Source organism: Mytilus californianus, unplaced genomic scaffold (genome assembly GCF_021869535.1).
Source record: "Mytilus californianus isolate M0D057914Y unplaced genomic scaffold, xbMytCali1.0.p SCAF_2, whole genome shotgun sequence".
Taxonomy (NCBI): Eukaryota; Metazoa; Mollusca; class Bivalvia; order Mytilida; family Mytilidae; genus Mytilus; species Mytilus californianus.
Genome location: NW_026262668.1, coordinates 6,112,446 through 6,134,900, shown reverse-complemented (window position 1 = coordinate 6,134,900; position 22,455 = coordinate 6,112,446). Strand labels below are relative to the sequence as shown.

Genomic DNA, 22,455 nt, shown 5'->3' with positions numbered 1-22,455 from the left:
CCCCAGTTTTTTCTTTTGCAATCGATCAAGTTCTGTTTCAAGAACGCTCCGCCAAAATTTTAAGAAAAAATCAACGATAGAATTTTTTCTGCACTTCAGTGTAGACGCAAAAATATTTTCAACTCCTTTATTTCACTTGTATTAAAAGAATTTAGGATATAATTATTAATTTCAACCGTTAACTTGTTACAACATGCTGATGCCATAGATCAAGGAAACATTTTACAAAAAACCCGGTTAAATTATGACTGTTCGTTCAAAAGTATTGGTACTTTCCTTAAAAGTCCTTATTTATGAAATTTCAGGGTATTTCCTTCAAATATGCAAATTTCGAACCAAATTATCTCAAAAAGTAAGTCATGAAGGTATATTTTTCTTTGCATATATCAAAAGTACACATCGAAATTGACCTTCTACCAAAATTTAAAGAAAAAATCAACGAGGGATCTCTACTGTATCGTATGCCCTTAACATTTCAACATAAAGATTGACAATACAATTACTGATGTTTACTCTTTATAAAGTCACTTAACCCTCAATTTTTCAAAATAACTATATGTCAGAACATTTGATATTTCCAAGAAAACAGTCATTTGAATATATTGCTTTTCTATATTTCATGATACTATATAAAGAGTAAATTCATATCGATATATTACTCCATGTATATTTTTTTTTGGATCATATAACTAACTATTGATTTACATTGAATTTCTTTACAGATAGACACCAGAAATAAAATGATTATGGACTGAAAGATTGCTGTAAAATAATTACAGTAAAAGGAATTAAAAAAACAATTTGTTAAGGGAATAATTGTTTTTATTGATTTATTATAAAAAAAAAAGCATCAGTAAAATCCCCTTTCCCTCACACCACAAACAAAACAAACAAAAAAAGCACAAAAAAAGAAAGAAAAAAGGAATTTAAAGGAAACCTGATGTTCCAATCACAGAGAATAATCCCCCCCCCCAAACACTTTCTATGTGGCCGTCCCAATTCACGAGCCGGGGTTGTTTTTAAACATATCTTATTTTTTTTTGTTATTTTGAAAATGTTGTGTTGATAGCAGACCTTTGATACTCTCTGTAAAATTCCTTCACAACTATTCAAGACTCGAGGTCAGTTAGAACCTGTTGTACAGACACCTGGTAATGGTTGAGGACTGCATGTTGACTTCAAAGATACTTTGTTTTTTGGTCTCAATTGGTTGCTGTCACTTCGATTTGTACCCCAAATCTCAAATTATTCCAATGATACAGTGGGGAAAAAAATAACAATGACATACAGGAAATTTTTCTATAGTCTAAGAGTCTAGAAGTTAGTTTGCCAGTGTCTTCTTTCATTTTCATTTTTTTAAATTTTCGATAAATAGTTTTTTTTCTGCAAAAAGGGGAGGGGGCGATTGTCTTCTTGCTATAAACTATAGAAGAAAAAAAGAAAAAGAAAAGCACTTCTGTTTTACTGCTATAATACTACAAAATATAACCATATAATTGTTAATCAACATACACATTACAACCAGAGTAAATACATTTAATACAACAATAACAATACCCATAACTTACTGCTATACTCAAGCACTAAAATAATATCACAAAGATATGTCTGTAGCAGCAATTACAATACCCAGAGCACAAATTTCTATACTCAAGCACGGAAAAGCTACAACAAAGATATTAGTCTGTAGAAGCAATGACAATACCTAGAGCACTAATTGCAATACTCAAGCATGAAAAAGCTACAACAAACAAAACCATAGTTTTCTGTTCGTGTCCTCTTTTTGTAAACATATACGCCAGTGAATACAACAATATCATTGTTATTGCTGCTGATGACAGTACTATTGCTCCAATGACGGCAATGTGTTTGTTTGGTACATTTAAGTGGTCTGATAATTGTACAATCTCAGCAATATAGTTGACAAACAGAGCACTTCCAAAACTCAGTAATGTCATATTGAGTGTAGTCTTTATATTAACTGGCTTCTCTTCTTCATCTCTAAATCTTTCTTCATCGGACATTTTCATCTAAAAAATAAATACTTTTACGTTACATTATGCATATTGTTTTAGATCTATATATATAGGTGTAATAAGTCAAATTGTGTTTTAAAACAAGTGCTTTATCTATAAGTATAACTTATCCCAACTGTTTGGTTTATTTTTACATGAAAAGACAACTACATAAATAAAGTACTCAATGGCTGGTTGTAGTAACTATATATATTGTATCATAAAAAAAGTCGAGTGTATGACCAAAACGAAATTTTGCAACCATGAATTCTAGACCAAGTAATTATGAACACCCATTTTACGTATCTTTAACGTTTTTTCTTCTTCAAGTAATGAATAGATAAACATTCTAAAATACCGATGAGTGGTTCAGCATTAAAAATATACGGAATAAAGGCCATCCTCTAAATTTGTATTTCCACAGATAGAAACTCACTTATATAAATACATGACTTTTTGAACTTGACCTTAATTTCTGAAATTGTGCACCGGTTTTGTTGCGTGCTTCGTGCTAAACTGATGAATAAAACCCTTTCTAACCGATTTTATAGTTTTAACACCGCCAAAGTTCTAGATGCACCTGTCCCTAGTCAGAAGACTGTAATGCAGTAAAAGTCGTTGTTTGTTGTCTGCGGTATTTTTTTTTCGTTTATTGTTTAATCAAAGATCTGGTCGTTGTATTTCTCGTTTGAATTCGCTTGGCAATCATATCACATCTCCTTATATTTACATCCTTACATTTATCATGATCAAATGATTTTATTCGCAGTTATTTCGAACGTTTTCATTTTCAGAACAAATCAGTTTAAAGATATTTAATTACATATTTCATGTCAAGTATATTTGAAAATAAGTATATACCAACCAATACATTGCTGTAACGTATTTTTGATTTTGCAACTTTATTTGGATAGGAAGGTGAAAAAAAAAAGAATAAGTAATCATATTTATATTTTTTTTATTTAATCATAATTCAATACAGTTACTATAAATATCCTTTAATTTATTAACGAATTCCATTTATACAGAGCTATAAGTTTTAATATGCATCAAATTAGATTCCAGCAATCTGATTCTGTTTAAATCAGTATACAGTGTATTTAATTTCTGTATGTTGTGTAAAAAACCATCAGATTTTTTTTTACCGTATTTTAAAAAACTTACCCCAGAGTCCTTGAAATATACCTTTTTAGTTCCTTCCACTTTGGACTATAAACGACTTCACAAAATATATGCAAATTGAAATAAACACAATTTTGTTTTGCTAAGTTTTTATTTTAAACCCACCTATTTGCAAAATATCCACTTACTGTATAACATAAATATAATAAAACAATTAAAATTATTTACTTAAGTAGGTTATTGAATTAATCTGAATATAAGCAAAGAAACGCTGAGCATTATCAGTAAAAGTGTTTGTATTAAAATTTCAGATATTTTTATTGTCTTTAAATGGGCTAAAATTCCAGATATTTTATTGTCTTTAAATGGGCTTGGTGTGTCTTGCTGTTTTAAACTGACAAGGAAAGTAGGCGTAAATACATAAAATATCTTAAATAGTGAACTAGAAAACATACAGGCAAAACAAAAAACACTGTCAAGAAATAAAGGAACAATCGGTGTTTGTTAGGCGCTCTTCAACGTGTGTGTGTGTATGTCTGGTCATGTAAGTGTGTGTATTGGGGGATTTTTCTGATCTTATAAATATACATTAGCTATCTTTGAAATACAACGTTCGATTTAGTACTTATGAATTAATGATCACATTTTGGGTCCAGTGACTGAAAATATAATGAGACGCTTGCTATGGAGACACCACTATAGATATTTTAAACAATCTAACCTATCTCTCAAACTTCCTCTTCCCTAGACACCTTCTAGGGAGACATTACTCTAGATAGACACCTTCTAGGGAGACATTACTCTAGATAGACACCTTCTAGGGAGACATTACTCTAGATATTGTTAACAATCTAACCTGTGTCTCAAACTTCCTCTTCCCCAGAACTCTCAGATTCATCTTCAGTCAGATCACTGTCGTCGAAATCTTCATACATACATGCATAGCATCGAAACTGCAAAGGCAGTGTTAGAACCAGATTTATTTTGATCGTGTCAACTAATTGTTATTTCAATTTTTCACATGTCTTAATTATAAAAGGGTGTACGATGTATGCTTTTGTGTTCCTATTCATGTCTCATGAAATAAAAATAATATTAATATGGAAAATCGACAAAGACTGACAATACTCATAATACTTATATTCCTTACACCATTTAATTGACATTAGGTACTTTTATTATGATATAAACTAAAAGGACCAATTTCACAACGGTTTGGTTTACTCATATTATTTAGTCTGCTTTTTCGTCCTCTGTCTTGAGTAAAAACCTAACATAGTTCATGCAAATGTTGTTGGTTGCTCATCTTGATCACTTTAAATCTTTCTTTTTAATTATGTCATTTTTTTTTTATAATGCCCCATATGTGTTAATAGATCTAAGGCTTTCCAAGCTATTGACTTCAAAATTCGGACACAGCGCTTGAAATGCAGATAATTTCATACATTTCGATCTGATTTAAAAGGAATTAAGTAGTCATGTAAGTAAGGGTATTATGCAACTTTCTCCCAAGTGTAAGCAGTCAATCCTGATTCTAATTAAATCTAATCATATTTACAATTTTTCAAAATTTGATGTTTCAAAATTTCAAAATTTTTAAAAATTAAGGAATTTATCTCCCTCATGCAGAGCTCTCATTCCTTTCTCGGCTTTGGCTTTACTGTATGTCCTTTTTGGTGCATAAAAAAGCTCTTCATTTTTTAATAAGTTTTGGATTTTCAAATATTTAGGCCTTGAGCGTCACTGAAGAGACATCTATTGTCAAAATGCGCACCTGGTACAGAAAAATTGTTATTACTTACCTTTACATCTTTCCAACATTCAACACAATACCCGAATGGACATCCCTTTGTTCTACACCTCATAAAACTTTTAGACTCGGGTTCGCCACAGATTAAACAGGTTTCCTTGCCTGACTGAAACCTTTTCAACCAACCGCAAAGTGATGGGAATTCCTTACGAAAACTTCCTAATAAACTCGTTTTGTTCTACAAAGTTAAAAAAGGGAGAAAAAATGTTGCGTGTAAGAAAAAACCCAGAGATGTTACTAAAGAATAGTCCTGTTCCAAGTACCTATGTACGTGAGTTCATCACAAATTATATATTTGTCGTGCATTCATAAGTATGTAAATTCATCTAATTAGTTGTAATTTTGTTTGTGATAAAAATACGGTGCAGATCATAAAAAAATATACAGAACAGGAAATCAATTTGTTTAATTGTATTCATTTGTGATTATATTAGGTTGCACGTGCACAGTGCTTGATCTTCAATCCCTGTTAGGAAAAACACAAAAGCAACAAAATAAAACACATTATATTTTAAAAGTGAATTAGGAAATAACTCAAATGTAAGTTGTTTTTCTTCCTAATCAAAGTTGAGTCTTACATTCTTGAAAAAAATTCTAGTTTTCTAAATCTAGATATATATAACATTAGGTACGTGGAGTATCAATAATTCTCTATTATATATCTACCAATTATGTATTGGTAGGTTGCGATTCGTTAAACAAGCTTGCATCTATGTCATTTAGTCACTAGTGAATATACCACATCTCCTCATTTTTATATTAAATACTCTAAATATAATCAAATTAACATTTGTGTTTTTGCTATACTTATAACTTCGACGAGTTTTACGTCTATTTAGGTTTTACTTTTTGAAGTGTGATAACTTACCGATAAAGTTTTCTTTCTGGCCATTCTCCTCACTTCATGTCTCATATGTCGTGCATAGCCATCTCTCTTTTTGTACAAATCATTAAACAGATACAAAATCCTAGCCTTCTCTCTCTGTTGAATAAAATATGTTTCACTTAACCACTACAGTCAAATATGCATACATATCTTTCTAAACTCCATAATCAAAGCTTGATTGAAAAAATCAAATTTTGATAATACTTGTACAAGATTTTATTGACTACTCACCACCGAACACACATAAATGAAAAATAAATGCACAATTAATTTAAAATTTGTCCGGTAGACATAAGACATAAAACAATTTTCTGATCTATCTTATTTTTAGAATTGTTTTTAAAGGCTTTGAAATTCAAATTAAGTTCAGAAAATGGTTATTCATACACTTTGTGCAAATTAACCCAGTTTTCTAACAAGGAAACTCAAAAAGCGCTGTTGACATAATTTTATACATAGGACAACATAAAAACAAAATTATTGTGATTTTCATCTTTTTTTCGGTGCTAACTGTCATATTGTTTTTGACAATTAAATGAACTCTGTCCTTGCTTATTGTATAAAAGTACCTTTCTAAAGAAGAATGCGGCAACAAGACGTCTAATCCTGAGTCCATAGGATTCTACTATCATCAATAACCAAACTGCCGCAAAACTTCCATAGATGTAAAATATATATTTATTATCCATGCTTACTGGTCTTGGAAGGCATTCTGGAAAAATATGATCGTATGAAATTTGTTCAAATTCTTTTAAATGTATTAAGTCTAAATATATCTATTTTGTTGTAAGTTTCGAGTACTTCGTTTCTCGCTTAAGACATTATAGGAACTGTTATAATGAAGAGCTGTGATACAAACAAAGTCTATTCCTATGGTATATGGTTATTTCCAAAATATTTCAAAAAAATGCTGCATCATACAGATTCTCTTTCGATTACAGAAGCTAGAGGCTCAATGAAGCCTGTATCGCTCCCCTGGCATTTTTGCATTACATTGATTTTCTTTAATGAAAAATGTGCGGGCCAAAACTTGTCTTGATTATAATTTTTGTTGACCCAAGTTTAGTCAATCCATTATAGTTTTGAAAACATTAAACAAAGATAAAAAAAATTGGATCAACAACACCTGTAAGGAGTCAATTGACGATCTCACATTGAATTTATTTGTAAATCTTGTCCTGCTAATCATTTCAGCTGTTCATTTTTCTCTGTATCAACTATGAATGTTTCCACAAAACAAAAGAGGTCGCATCATCATTTGAGGGCAATTACTCTTATAAAACGTCGACTGACAATAATTGACAGTTTTACTTCTTAGTTGATTATTTTGGCTAGTTTCTTTCTCCTATTGTCTCTACTAAAAACCCGCAAAAAATGGGTAAAATATTAATTCAATGGAAAATAACTTCTATGAGGTGTAAACTGACAATATCACCTTTATTTGAAGAATTCATGTTGCTGATTACTTTTGCTATTCACAGTTGTCTCTCTATCCATTGCTATGGTGGTCTTAACTATAAATTAACTGTTTACAAATTTTTTAAATTTTGAAATACTAAGGATTTTCTATCACAGGAATATATTACTTGCGACTGGCGTTCACAATTTTAATCCTGGTATCTATGATGATTTTATCTACTATAGTTTCTGCAGAAAAAATGGGTTTATTCGTCATTCAAGAGCAATAACTTCTACGAGGAGTCGACTGACGATTTAAGTCATAAAATTAATATGTGTAAATCGTCATGCAAGGCTTATCTCTCCAATAAGGAGTCGTCTTACAATTTTAGTCAAAATGGACGGTACGTACATCTTGACATGTATAACTTTTCGGCTCTGTCAGTTTTTCTCTATAACGGTTTTACAAACATACACAATAATGAGCAACAATTGAATTTAAACCCCTGTCTTCTTTTTTTAACCATTTTGGTTAGCAAGCGGTTATCAAACTAGACACGTAACAGTGTATAGCATCACCACCGGATATAGGTTACCCCAAAGCAAAGAAACAATGACAACAAAAAGTATCTATTCTATTCCCCGTACAGTAAAAATTATTCGCCGTACAATTTATCGGCTTTATTCGCATGAATTTCCCTGAAAACAGTAGTTTATTTCGAAATACAGTGTTGTTCAAGCTTGAATATGATATAACTTTGTTCTACAAAAACTTCAAATGAATACTTGAAGGATAAATGTGTTTTAAAAAGTTTGAACTCGTCACATTGAACAGGCACCACGCGGACCGATTCTGACGATTTCGGGGGAGAGAAAGCCAATTAAGGATCATATTAGCCCTAAATTGTAGCTACATTACTAGTATTAGGAATCAGTATCACAAATCTTTACTTGTCAGCAATACGTAGAATATAATTAAGAGTTCTTATAAAATAAGAATTCAACCTTACTTTTTTTTCCACCGCTTCGAGTGTACCTATATACGGTGGTGATGCTACACAATGGGTAAGGATGATTGTCAACAAATTTTGCCAATTGGCTTAGTAATTTCAGAGAAATGTTTTTGTAAAATTCAACGGTCTGAGTCGGACTACGACAGACAACGACGACGACGGACGCCATGAGATGTGAAAAGAGCACATGATCCTTACAGATGAGCTACATAACCAAATATCATACAGATAATGAGTGATTTCAGAAACCTTGTTATACTTAACTGTTCTGTCGAACAAACGGGTCTTTAACCTGTTTCCCTGATTTATAATGTTGACACGATTATTATAAGATGAAAAATTTGCTAACATGCACTTCAACCCTAATATCGTTAACAAATTTTGTAAATTGAAGACTTTGCTATCACATATTCAGTGCCTCTAACTTAAGACTCCGGTTGCACTGTGGACGACTAGCAGTTCACGTTAAGTGTCAAATAAGAATTGGCAGTAGTTTACCGATGTTCAAATTAAGACGACAATAGTTTACCGATGTTCAAAATAAGACGACAATAGTTTACCGATGTTCAAATTAAGACGACAATAGTTTACCGATGCTTAAATTAAGACGACAATAGTTTACCGATGTTCAATTTAAGACGACAATAGTTTACCGATGTTCAAATTAAGACGACAATAGTCTACCGATGTTCAAATTAAGACGGCAATAGTTTACCGATGTTCAAATCAAGATGACAATAGTTTACCGATGTTCAAATTAAGACGACAATAGTTTACCGATGTTGAACTCTCGTAAACCAATTTAGAAGAGACTCATCAATGTAACAATCAAACTCCAAAAGAAGCCAGACCAGGTCAGTCAACATGATAAGCTTCTCTTGATATACATGCAACTCTCACCATGCAAAGCCACACTCTTTCTAAATGTCGAAAAACAACCGTGAGGGAATAGCATTGATATCAAACGGAGAAAGGTCAGATGCGTCGACAGTTGACAGTCTTTTGACTTGCATGTATCATGCCCCATGCCTATCCTACTGTCAGAAATCTCACGCCAGATTATAGGACACAATTGGATGAAATTACATATTCAAGTTTTATTCTTAAAGATAAACTTACCATAGTTAGTACTGACTTCATCAATTTCGTGCTTTGCATCAAAACTTTTAATGAACATCCTCACAATATTGGACATGAAGCCCTTGCCGAAAACTCGTACCACAATATGATGTTTTCCTGCAATGAATTAATAATTGAATCACGCTGATATCATGACCTTTGTACACAAGCCTTTAATTAAAATTAAGCAAAGCTTTTATTATGACACGCGGCATAAAATTCACAACGATTAGTATTTTCTTTTCCTGTTTAAATTCATAAAAATACTTTCAAAATTGCGATTGTTATACCAAGCAAGGAATATATATATATCAATGTACTGAATATAAGGTTGACATCAGTATTTAAAATTCAACATTGTGGATTCTTTTATTTTCATCTGTACCAATTTTCGTGGATAGTACTTTTAATCAGTGGATATTTGAATTCATAGTTTTGCCAAAGTCTTTATACAAGCCTATAGAACATTTGTAATTTGTTAAACATTAAAGTCGTGGTTAACGAATACCCATGAATTCCACGAAAACTAGTATCCCACGAATGATAATGAATCCATAGTAAGCTTGAAATTCTATGACAAAATCTTATTTTCTTCCACTTTTCTGGAAGGCCCTAACTGGGCTTTTTCTTATTATATCATTTGCTAATTAAATTTGTCCTTTTTCGATGAAGAAACAAGTATTTGACATCTGAAGTTATTAATCGACAAAGTAAAGAGTTGAAATAGGTGTATTTTTTTCAAATAAGGTATTCATATATTATCTCAGAACCAAAATGTTCTTAAACACAGAACTCCATGTATAAGAAGCAAATCAGAAAGAAAACTGCAACGTTATTAATGTACGCCTTTCAATTACAGACAGAATTCTACTTCGTCAAAATTGTCTCCCGATTATACATTATTTCTGCTGGTATATATGATTATCAGGATGAGAATATGTTAATATGATGCCAAATTTAAAATAAATAGATATAAGAAGATGTGGTATGAGTGCCAATGAGACAAATCTCCATCCAAGTAAAAATTTATAAAAGTAAACCATTATAGGTCAAAGTACGGTCTTCAACACGGAGTCTTGGCTCACACCGAACAGCAAGCTATAAAAGGCCCCAAAAATTACTAGTGTAAAACCATTCAAACGGGAAAACCAACGGTCTAATCTATATAAAAATATAAAAAACGAGAAACGAGAAACACTTATGAACCACATCAACAAACGACAACTACTGAACATCAGATTCCTGTTTTTTACTCTAATGGTTATATTAAAAAAAATATTTATTAAAGATACGAAAGATAACACAAGTCGATGAGTTGTTTTTAAATGTTTAGTTTTTTTCAACAATTTGTATACAAGATGTTACTAAACAAGTTTTCAATTGATACATAATGTTATCATATTTGACACTCAAGCAATATAATACAAAAATCTTGTAATGCGAGACTGTATTGAACCAATGATTTAATACTTAATTTGAGTTCTATCAGGAAAAATATGAAGCTCTAAAAGGTTAATTTGAAAAATTAACATATTGGACACAATGTTTTACATGGTTTCTAAGCGTAGATTTCGAATTCCAATATACATTTTTCTATTTAAAAGATATATTTCATCAATCTACGAATAATAAAATCGCGTTAATTGAGCCAGGTTTTATTGAAATATGGAAAGTACTAAAAATGCAGAGTTTAACCCCGATAACCCTGTTGGATTGGAAAACGTTTACAAATTGTCTCAATCAATCAACGTATTTGAGTAAGTAATTTCATCCAATTATGTAACAGACATCATTCACTCCGAAGACTGTGTATCGCTCAACTCTTTAAACAATCTACTCCGGAGACGGTAATCATATTCAAATATATCGAATTGCCTACCTACGTAGATACTATATGAATTTACATGCACCAGAAACACCCAGGAGACAAGTTTAAGTATGTCAAGGCTGTTTGAATATATTGAGAAAATGCAATTAAGAGGCAATTAACAAAAAGGACAGTTTGTGATAAGCATTGTATCAAACTTAGAACTTTTGTTTTTGTAGAAATTACTGAATTGAGAAACCAAATGTTACAATTGACGGTAATTACACTATCTTACCAAACTGCGCATAATCAACTCTGCTATGACGTCGTATGATATCCATCACAGTAAACAGGAGGTAGTCAGAGTATATGACAATACCAGTAATAAAACATCGCATCAATATCATGAAGGTTCCTTTAGACTTTAAATGATAGAATAAAATGATATTAAAACTATTTAACATAAAAAAACCCACTTTTATCAGATAATGGACTAAATCTAAAATATGTTATATGTTATTTGATAATCGTGTTTAGATGAGTCGATGCACCATTTGCATCGCAAAGTACATGTATGTTATACTGACTGAGATCGAATGTCGTTAATGGTCCATGCAATATGAATATACATTCTTTTTGTGTATACCATATATTTTCACGTATATATATATGACACCGTGTGTGTTTTGCTCATTGTTGATAAAGTTTTCTTATTTCCATTCTCAGTTGTCCCCACAGACATCCAAGTTCTCGTCAATACATGTATTTAAATTGAATAAATAATACACCAGCCATTCATGGTCTGTAGGACAGTCTGCCATGTCTGTATAGATTAGACGGTCCAAGTTGTTTTTGTAAAGGCGGTCCGGTTTTTCATCGAGCTAAATTGTCGTGTACTCGCGTAAATTTTGATAGGAATTGAGGTCATTTGAATTTAACTTTTTGATTATTGTCGAAAGAGAGGCGGAAGATACCAAGGGTAAGGTTGTTATGTAGTAGTATTAAGGAGGAATTATAACTTTTTGCAAGATATTTGCTTCACTAAAATCTAAAACAAAAATCAATGTATTAGATCACTCAAGCGCTGGTTGTTCTTGCGTAATATTATGTTGGTTAGATATGCATGATATGCTTATGTCGTAAATTGGAATTCATTGTATGCTTCCCATTACACCTACTAACTTTCAATTCGGATTGTCAGTTTTATATTAAACATTTATAATACTTCGTTGTGGTTATTCTATCTGGCTCCCTGTTAATACCCGGGATATTTTTGTACGTTATGGAACTGTATCATTACTAGATTGTTTATTATTTCTGTATAAAATTATTGTAACTTACTAGAAATACAGAGATTTACTTTCTGAAGCTTATAAGGTATCTGTAATTTCAAATTCTAGTAAGATTAATTCAAATGACATATTCCAATGTCTCAATATTGTACCACCATATTCAATGAATAGATTGCCTAAATGATGTCGTTCACACCAGTGACTCGATTATACTGAGACATAGTAATTTGTTTGTACCTTTTCTTGCAAACCCTTTCGTGTCATCTGCCTGCCTGTACGTATTAATTGCAAAATAATACAAATTCTAACAAATAAGAAGAAGACAAAATACTCGGAAAATGATGTATGTAAAGATGTATAAAATTGAGAATGGAAAAGGGGAATATGTCAAAGTGACAACAACCCGTCTTAAGAAAAGAAAACAGCCGAAGGCCACCAATGGGTCTTCAACACAGCGAGAAAATATCGCACCCGGAGGCGGGCTTCAGCTGGAAAGCTGTTTTACTTTGCTTCTTTAATGTACATGAATGCATATAATGTGAACAGGTTAATTATTCACATTTATTTATATAACTTTTTTTTTTATCTTAAATAAATGTTGAAATACAGTTAAACTAGACCACCAAAATGATTACCAATTTCTTCTTTTCCGCTGACATGAGCTTTGAGCTCCAGGGGAAAACCAAACGCTTCATTTCTGACTTTTTTAGTGGTAATAATCCACGTTTTTCCTGCAAGGTAAGGGTTGTAAAAAATCTTAAATATACAAACTTCAGACCATACAAGGATTGAACGGACATTGAATGGAAAACAAATATTAATCATAATTGTAAATAATATATAATATTCAATACCACCATTGTCACTCTAGCAGTTCTAATCGACAATCTAAGATTGAAAAGATGAAAAATTCTCCTACATTGAGCTACCAACACAAAACACTTTTTTTCATATCAAACTAACAACGGTAATTGTATACCCCAATTTTTTTTTTATTACAGCCGAGATCGACTTACAAAACTTCCTGGAATCTGCGGTCGGATCAAACCGCATACTTGAAAATTGATTTTTGCTGATCCTTGGCTAAGAAAACGTCTTTTAGCGCAAAGACTGGTCGGTTCGACATTATGTTTTTCTCGTCTTGATATGCAATTGGTATTTGCCACTTGGCGTTGAATATAAATCTATCCATTCATATAGTACAAAAACCATGAATTATTTTGAAAAAAAGAGTGTGTTAATTAAAAAAAAAAAGTACAATCATCTTACCAAACATAAAGAAAAGGAAAAAAAAACTTTTTGCAGCATATTCAAAGTAACTTTGTTGGATAATTGCTTATTTTTTTGTTTATATAGCACTTTAAAACTCGAGTTAATACATAATTTAGCCGACCTAACTTATTTGTTCAAAAAAATATCTACAATAATTGATTTAGGAAAAATCATTGCATGACGATGATAAACAAAATAACAAAGTTAACATACGTTAGTATAAATATATAAATGTTTATCTTCACACTATCGTTTATTTATAAACAAAATAATACCCCAAAAAATGACAAAAAAAAAAAAAAAATTAGATTTATTTAGCAAAATAATATGTCAGGCAGAATTGAAAACAAACGTTTTCTTCATTTCAAAATAAAAGAAAAACTGCCTTCTTTTAGATATTGCATACACAGGCGCTTGGGTATATGATACAGATATTTTTAAAAAATTTTTTTTGTTGATTAAAATATTCAATTTTCTATATTTATACTACATATATATCACTACTGCGCATGTCTTACCTAGTTTCGAGTGATTTTACCAACTCTGAGAGTATGTTTATATGTATATTGTAATAATTAACATTTATGCAAATTATTTAGTATGATATAAAGTACCTGTGCTTTCCTTCTGTTGTCAATATGTTTAAAGTAGTCTGAGATGTAAACATTGTCAAAGTTGAAGTCCGACAAATATTTTTTGTTATATTTGTAAGAGCTGGAAAAAAAAACATAAATCTAATCATATATCCAACACGATCGTAGGTTTTTTTCTATGCTTATTAAGCATATCACCATTTAATTAGATTCGTTCATTTTATAGAACGGAAATACGTCTATAAAATGAACGAATCTAATAAATATAAAAGACTGGCAAAAGAAGCACACTTTATAAAGGTTGTTCAGCTAAAATTAAACGGGTCTACGTAAACACGTTATATTTATCTCCCCTTATTATTATTATAACATAATGAATAAAGACAACAGTAGTATACCGTTGTTCGAAAACTCATAAATCGATAGAGATAAAAACAAATCCGGGTTACAAACTAAAACTGAGGGAAACGCATCAAATATAAGAGGAGAACAACGACACAACAAAAACACAACATTAAAATGTAACACACACAGAAACGAACTATAATATAACAATGGCCATTTTCCTGACTTGGTACAGGACGTTACCAACGGTAGTGTCGTCAAGGACATTGTTCAATCGTCGCCTGAAGATTGGCAGAAGGCATGAAAGCGCTAGTGACATTATTTTAACGAATTGTTATTATTTGATGTGAAATGTAGTCTTTGCGAATTACAAATTTTGATATATACATTCTGTACTCCGTATTTATTTACTTTTGCTATATATATATTTCCCAAATAAGTTATATGTATACATAATTACTCTAAATATCAGCACAACAATGTTAAATCTGCAAATTTGCTGAAGCAAACTTTTGTTCTTCCCTCGCAGGGATTCGAACTTATGCTATTGAGATCTCGACAAAACACCGCCTGCACTGTGTCCAGCGCTCTAGACCACTCGGTCACCTAGACTGAACTAAAAATTCAGCTTTCGGTGGCCTAGTGTTACCTTTCTTCGTCAGTAGAATCTAGAGTTGTAACACAGTACATGATATACCGGTATTAGGCATGAAGATAGAGTTGATTGCAGATTAGCTAAATTATCTATCGTAAAGGATCGTAAGATGCAGTCACAGAAATATTCATTTGATATTCGTCATGTACTGTGTTACAACCCTAGATAAAGCCGACGAGGAAAAGTATTACATCGTCCACCGAAAACTTTATTTTTATGTAGCCTAGGTGGTCAAGTGGCATAGGGCGCTTTAAATGGTGCAGGCGGTGTTGACACGATGTCACAGACACAAGGGTTCGAATCCCGCTGAGGGAAACACAAAAATTTGCTAACGCAAATTTGAAGATCTAACATTGTTGGGCTAAATTTGAGACGAATCTGCAATCAATTCAATCTTCATGCCTAATATATCATGTACTGTGTTCTAGATTCTACTGACGAGGAAAGATAACACTAGGCCATTATAGCACAATATAAGAATAAACTGTACAACAAAAACAAAATATTTAAACAACTCTTTATAAATTTTATGCGTTTTAAGCGCTTTTCTCGATTTACCTTCACTAGGAACTCACAAAGCCGAATATGTGTAAGTCAAGGATGTATGAAAACCGAAATAGTTGAAGTGCTATATGATTAAAAAGGATATACAAATAATAGCCAAATCCATTTATGGTCAAATTTGCCTGAGGAGTTGAAACCTTAGTATCAATTTTTAAATTAATAACAGGACAAGTTAAGAAAGGTTTGTTATAAATCATGTCAGTACCGAAGTACTGACTACTGAGCTGATGATACACTCTGGGACTTATAGTTCACTAGCTAGCAGTGGTATCAACCCAGTGCTTTAAAATATCAAAACAACACTTCATAGATTTCATGCGTCCGACGCGCTTTTCTGGATTTACTTTAATTGAGAACGCTCAAAGCCGAATATTTGAAAGCCATGGATATATAACAACCGAAACAGTTGAAGAGCTATGTAAGCAAAAAATGATATCAATTTTTACAACTGTATCAATATCGAGACATGTAAATATCTGTATATATCAGATAACTTTAATATTTTCCGAAATGACTCCTCATGTCTGATTTTACCAAAAAATAATCATGTTGCTTACCATTTCTGGTACCATGTACAACATTTATAATCTAACTTCATTTTTATCAATGCAAACGCAACTTTTAATTTAAAAATGTTTGACTCCAAAATCGGCTTACAAAATTAATTGTTGAAATTTCCGTCAGCTCGAGTTGCCTTTTCTACCTGATTTCTTCTTAAACGGATCCATGAAGTCACATTGAAAATCGTTGTGGCGTCCAAACAATTCAACTGACACTTTTTTCAAACTAGATACCCCAAAGATGATGTTGGCCAAGAAGTTTAAGAGATGAATATGTGTTGTAAAGAAACGTTAGCACTATATAGATAGCAAAATTAACAAGATTTTACAGACATTTAGTTGAATATTCAATGAAATTAATCAAGGAAAAGATTGGATTCCTTGGCAAATTGTTAATGCTATTAAATAAAAAAAGTCGGATAAGCTTAAAAATAACGAAATCAAGGGTGCCGACATGTCCATCGAATATTCTAAAATCACTTTTCGAAAACGACCATAAAACAAATAACTGTCAACAAAACACAAAATAGAAAACTTAAGACTGAGCTACACAAACACTGCCAAAACGTATTGATCTCAGGTGCTCTGAAAGGGTTAGCATATTCTGCTTTTGAAGCTAAGAAATAGTATTTACGAGAAAGGAAGTTGAAAATCTGAATAAATACATAGTTTTATAGTTGGATTCTCCTTCCTTTTTTAAAAATCAATTTCATGTATGTTTAAAATGATTAAAAGGAGGAATATTTTTCCAGGGCACTAAATTACAGAAAAAAAACCTTTTTAGGGGCTTCCTCAGTAAGAAATTTGGTCAGGAGTTACGAAACCTTTCAAAAAATCAAGTTGCTATCCAAAATCCTTTCTTTTGGACATACAGACGAATAAAGTGATTTCTGTGATCATTATAAAGAATAAATGATGTGAATAGCATGAGAACAATCCCTTCAAATTGGTTCAATCTGGAATCTTTGTTCTAACGAAACGGCGAGGATTACGCATTCTGTTACGTACGTATATCATGCTCAGATAAATGTCAACAAGAAAATCAGGAACCTGGAACTTTGATCACATATTGACAAAGTGAATTTGATATTTTGATATTTGACACTTCGGTTCTTATACATCTTTGGCCTTCAAATACTGTGGATTCATTTATTTTCGTTGGTATCATTTTCGTGGTTAAAGGAAAAATTGTATTTTTGTGACTACTAGTATCTGATTTCGTGGATTTGGCAAAGTCTGCATACAAGCCTATAGACAATTTTTACTTCGATGAACATTAAAATTCGTGGTTCACTTGTGGTTCACTTGTACCCACGAAATCTACAAAAATTGGTATCCCACGAAAAATAAAGAATCTACAGTATTTGGGTTTGAGCGTTCCTGATGAAGGTAGACACAGCTTCGGACGTATGCAATTCATAACGTGTTGTTTTCATTTTTTACAGCAATGGGTCGATACCTCTGCTGGTGGAGTATCAGTCTCCGAGGGTATCATCTGCTCAGTAGTCGGTACTTCGGTACTGACATGATTTATAACAAACCTTTCTAAAATTATCCTTTTATAAATTTTGAAATTATAATGAAACTAAGGTCTCAATTCCCTACGGAAAAGTTGACCGTAGATGGATTTTTATTTTTGTTTTAAGGTTACTTTGATCATATCGCTCTTCAACTCTTTCGATTCTTATACATCCTAGCCTTTTAAATATTCGTTATTGATCGTTCCTGACGACGGTAAATCCAGAAACGCGCTTCAGACGCATGAAATTTATAACGTGTTGTTTTCATTTTTAAGCCATTAGATGAAAATAATTGATGAAAAGTGATCTAAAAGTAAAAAAGATTTAAAGAGATACCTGTAAATAACTCGTAGAAAAGTAAATCCAAGGAGACATTTTAACAGCTTCTTAAACATGTCAATTAACTGCTCTCGTTGCTTAAATTCATGCATCGTTCCTTTACGTATCTCCTCAACAGATGTGTAGTCAAGGCCTTCTTTTGATTGAACAAGCTGTAATGGAATATTATAGACGTACTTCAAATAATCTTTTAAAATGTTTTATTATGTAAACAGAAAGAAAAAAGGGTAAGTAATTATAAAAACGATCGTTTTGCTGTATCTTAATTCAGTATAAAGCTCAATTTCTTGTCTTCTTTTATTTCTAATGTGCATTTTTCACTTCTCAATTGCAACTTTTTTTTTACTGTGGAACACTGGTAAATTTTAATTTTAATTATTTCCTCTAACTAATGGCGTGACTTCAAGCATATTATGTCACTTTAAATTATTTAACGGCACAAAAAAAAACCCTCATCATATATAAAAGGAATTTATTGCACCAGAATGCACTACGACCATTAAGATTTCTTCACCTGGGTGTCAAATAAAGGCAACAGTAGTATACCGCTATTAAAATGTCATAAATCGATTGAGAGAAAACAAATCCGGGTTACAAACTAAAACCGAGGGAAACACATCAACTATAAGAGGAAAACAACGAAATAACAGAACACAGAAGTTGAACAAAAAACAAACATCAATGCAACATTCATAGAAACGAACTTTTAGATAACAACTGCCATATTCCTGACTTGGTACAGGACATTTTAAGAAAAAATGGTGGGTTGAACCTGGTTTTGTGGCTAGCCAAACCTCCGCGCTTTATGGCAATGTTAAATATACCGCTAAAATGACAACATTACATGACGGGAACAGAGTACAAATAAATGCAAAAACACTAAAGACAGATAAATACATAAATAAATAATATAATAGTACATTAATTGTGTTAACCACAGAATAACAACGAATAACTAAAATAATTTAGGACAGTACGCAAAACAACTTAATAGAATAACGAAATGTGTGTCTGTAACACAAATGGATCAAAATATTTGAAAATCCAAAACTTAAATGCACTCAGAAATTCCTGTAAAGTTATAAAATTTACTGAACATCTAAATATCATTTTAAAATTTTAAATTCTTATTCTCTTCTATCCATATATAATTATTTATTTTTACAAATATAAGGAAGTTTATTGTCATTATTAACTACAATCATGCTTTTCTACAAAATAAAAAGCCAATCATAACAGCTCATACTGTTGTCCAAAGTACCACAATATGAAAAAATAAATCTTTCAATCTGTTGTAAAATTATTTGATCAGAATTATGTTGATAAAAAATAGGAAAAAGTCTGCCTTTAGAGAGAAAATAGGTTAAAAGCGAACGATACACGCGGGATTCCTGCATTTTACGATGATTAAGGGGTGAAATTTCAATATTTCAGTATGTATCGTGACTTCCAGAGTTCTAAAGTTCTTCGGAATTTAATAAAATGTATTTACAACTCCACAATAAACATGAAAAAAAAAAACACGAATACATTTATTTATTCGGCATAATAAGATTAAGATATACATTAAAAATTGAAAACACTGTTTCCTACTCGTTTTATTATTTTACATTGATGGCTGGAAAATATGTCATAGCATTAAACATGTTTGTTCATTTGAGTAAATATTAACTAGAATAATGAAATTCCACATGAAGTAATCTTTGTTACTTAGCGTGTGGCAAACAATAAACTTCAATTTTTTTTACACATTTCTATGGTGTGTCTTAGTTGTATTTGGCAAAAGCTTTCGGAATTTAGGGTCCTCAATGCTCTTCATCTTCGTACTTGACTTGTCCAATTTTATAGTGAAGATACCAAGAGGGCAATCAAAAAGTCAAATAAAAACATCACCATGGCCAAAAAATAATCTTTTTGAAAACCACAGCCGTTATCTAACACGAAAGCGGTGTATGTTATTTCTTTTAAAGGGAATATGTTGCAATATTCCTAAAACTGATTGACTCAAAATATCATCAATTTCCTATAATGTAAGGACGTCTTTTTTTTTAAAAGAATAAGGAAGATATTTGATGTGAACCAGTTAAAGAGAATTTATTTAATAAATAGACCTTATACTGTAAATTGACTTCAAAGTTTTCATCCATCACGTTCACCATATCTTCAGAAGCTACATACGTCTCTCCAAATCCGGGTTCTACTACATCCATAGAATCACAGTCCATGCCGGCAGCACCTGGAATCACTGCAAATATATGTGAATGTTAGAGCGCAAAAAAAAATAATACATGTATTACTAATTAGATAAAGTGTTTGTTCTTAACTAAATATTGACAGTTGTGTTTGTTTCTCAGTTTTTACTAGGTTTGATAGAAGCAAACAAACTGTTACAAAACGTAACGTTAGCAAACTAAGATTTCATATAAAAACATATTCTCATTGTAAAATTTCAGCATCTAAAATATCATCATTTAAAATCATTTCATAGACAAAATAAAAGGTAGGGTTTTGATTGTCATGAAAAATGGGGGAGTCCGGACTTCGATGGCCGAGTGATCTAAGTATGTCATCTTGTATATCACTAGCCTGTCAACACCGAGATTTTAAGTTCAACCCCGCACGTGGCTATTGACAAAGATTGACATATGCTTATATTAATCAATCGTATAAGATGGTAAAAATGAATATTATTTTTTTTCAAATTTGTAGATATTTTACCACAATTATTACGAAAGTGAAATTGAGACCTCTTTTCTTGAAGTGTATTTTCAATCAGAATAATATTGGTAATGACATATTATAAAATAAAGATCTATGTTGGATAGATGAAGTTTATCAATTATTTGGTGATGTTGCTGATGATTTTTGTAAAGGTTGTGTGTAAGATATTTTCCCAATATTCCTCTATCCAAATATCTTTTATTATTTTTAAAGTTACGACATATATATCAGATCCGTTGGAATTAAACATTGTTCCAGGTTCTAGAAATAGACTTGGAATTTAAATATAACATTAAAGGGCAGGCAGTAATTCAAAGGTAATTTTTTATAGCTTCAATTTAAAAAAAAAAGGATCCCTTAATTTGCAATTAAAAATAACGTATAGTTTGTCGTCAAGAAAATAAAGAGTATTCTCGTATTCTATAATTATCTGAACGTCAAGTACCAGCCATGACTGTTTTCTCGCTCCTTCTTGAAGTTTGTGCGATCTATCGGTTTTTGTTTGTTAACTTGATTTGTCTCCTCATCGTGTTCTGGATATATTTATGAGATTTGAACATCGGTACGCTACTGTCGCCTTAATTTTAAAATATCGTTTGGTCAACCGGCCTAAAATAAAGGTCAGGTTAAAAAATTTGTTTTGTAAGCATTTTAACAAGTCATGATTACATCGACCTTGCAAGCACAAATAATAACCGTACTTACATCTTATAATCTCACAAAAGAATGTCATTTTCATTGGCAAACATAATAGGTATCCTATGAATGGTATGGTTTTGAGACATCGTTTTTCTAGATCTTTGAATTTATCTCTACATCTTAGGACACCTTCATTCCACACATCTTTCAGAAAAAATCATACATATAAATAGATAAATTAATTAATTAATTAAAAAGTTAAGTACAACACATTTAATGAAAGAATTACAAAATGAATAAATAAATAAATAAGTAAGTAAAATGGGTGACCAATTGAAAATATTTAAACCAATCAATTTTTTTAATTACAATTTAGTCATTACAGCTCGTCTAACATGACTTAAATGATACAGATGCATGTAAATTCTCAAATTATAGATTAAACTTACACTTTAATTGTAACATCCTCAACTCTATACCTCACATCTTAATTATTCATATCGTGTAACGATAGCAGTAGTCGCTTTAAGCTGTTATGCTTTACTCTTTTTGTTTTAATGTGGCAACACGGCCTATATCTTAATTAAAAAAAACCTTATCACCATTCCCTTTTCCTCATATGTGACAGTTATTATCGAGTTTTTTTTTTAACATAAGTAGCATTTGGAGTAGGATCTACTTACCCTTCTGGAGCACCCCTTAGATCACCCCGGTTTTTTTGGTGAGTTCGTGTTGCCTTATATTTATTTTCGATGTTTTTCGTTTTTTTTGCCACCAGTGGCGCT

General features: G+C 31.5%; 1 protein-coding gene across 1 annotated transcript in view; it reads right to left on the bottom strand.

Moving 5' to 3' along the window:
- Positions 1 to 724: 724 nt before the first annotated feature.
- LOC127729160 (E3 ubiquitin-protein ligase DCST1-like) overlaps positions 725 to 22,455 on the bottom strand; it is a 33,041-nt gene continuing 11,310 nt past the window's right edge. The window contains exons 5-16 of the mRNA XM_052236834.1: positions 21,737 to 21,874; positions 20,422 to 20,555; positions 18,308 to 18,462; positions 14,349 to 14,448; positions 13,098 to 13,193; positions 11,466 to 11,592; positions 9,364 to 9,480; positions 6,403 to 6,545; positions 5,816 to 5,929; positions 4,940 to 5,125; positions 3,994 to 4,090; positions 725 to 2,030 (exon numbers count right to left, since the gene is read on the bottom strand). Of these exons, the coding sequence (XP_052092794.1) occupies positions 4,001 to 4,090; positions 4,940 to 5,125; positions 5,816 to 5,929; positions 6,403 to 6,545; positions 9,364 to 9,480; positions 11,466 to 11,592; positions 13,098 to 13,193; positions 14,349 to 14,448; positions 18,308 to 18,462; positions 20,422 to 20,555; positions 21,737 to 21,874 (1,400 nt within the window). The 3' untranslated portion in view covers positions 725 to 2,030; positions 3,994 to 4,000. The remainder of the gene's footprint in view (positions 2,031 to 3,993; positions 4,091 to 4,939; positions 5,126 to 5,815; positions 5,930 to 6,402; positions 6,546 to 9,363; positions 9,481 to 11,465; positions 11,593 to 13,097; positions 13,194 to 14,348; positions 14,449 to 18,307; positions 18,463 to 20,421; positions 20,556 to 21,736; positions 21,875 to 22,455) is intronic.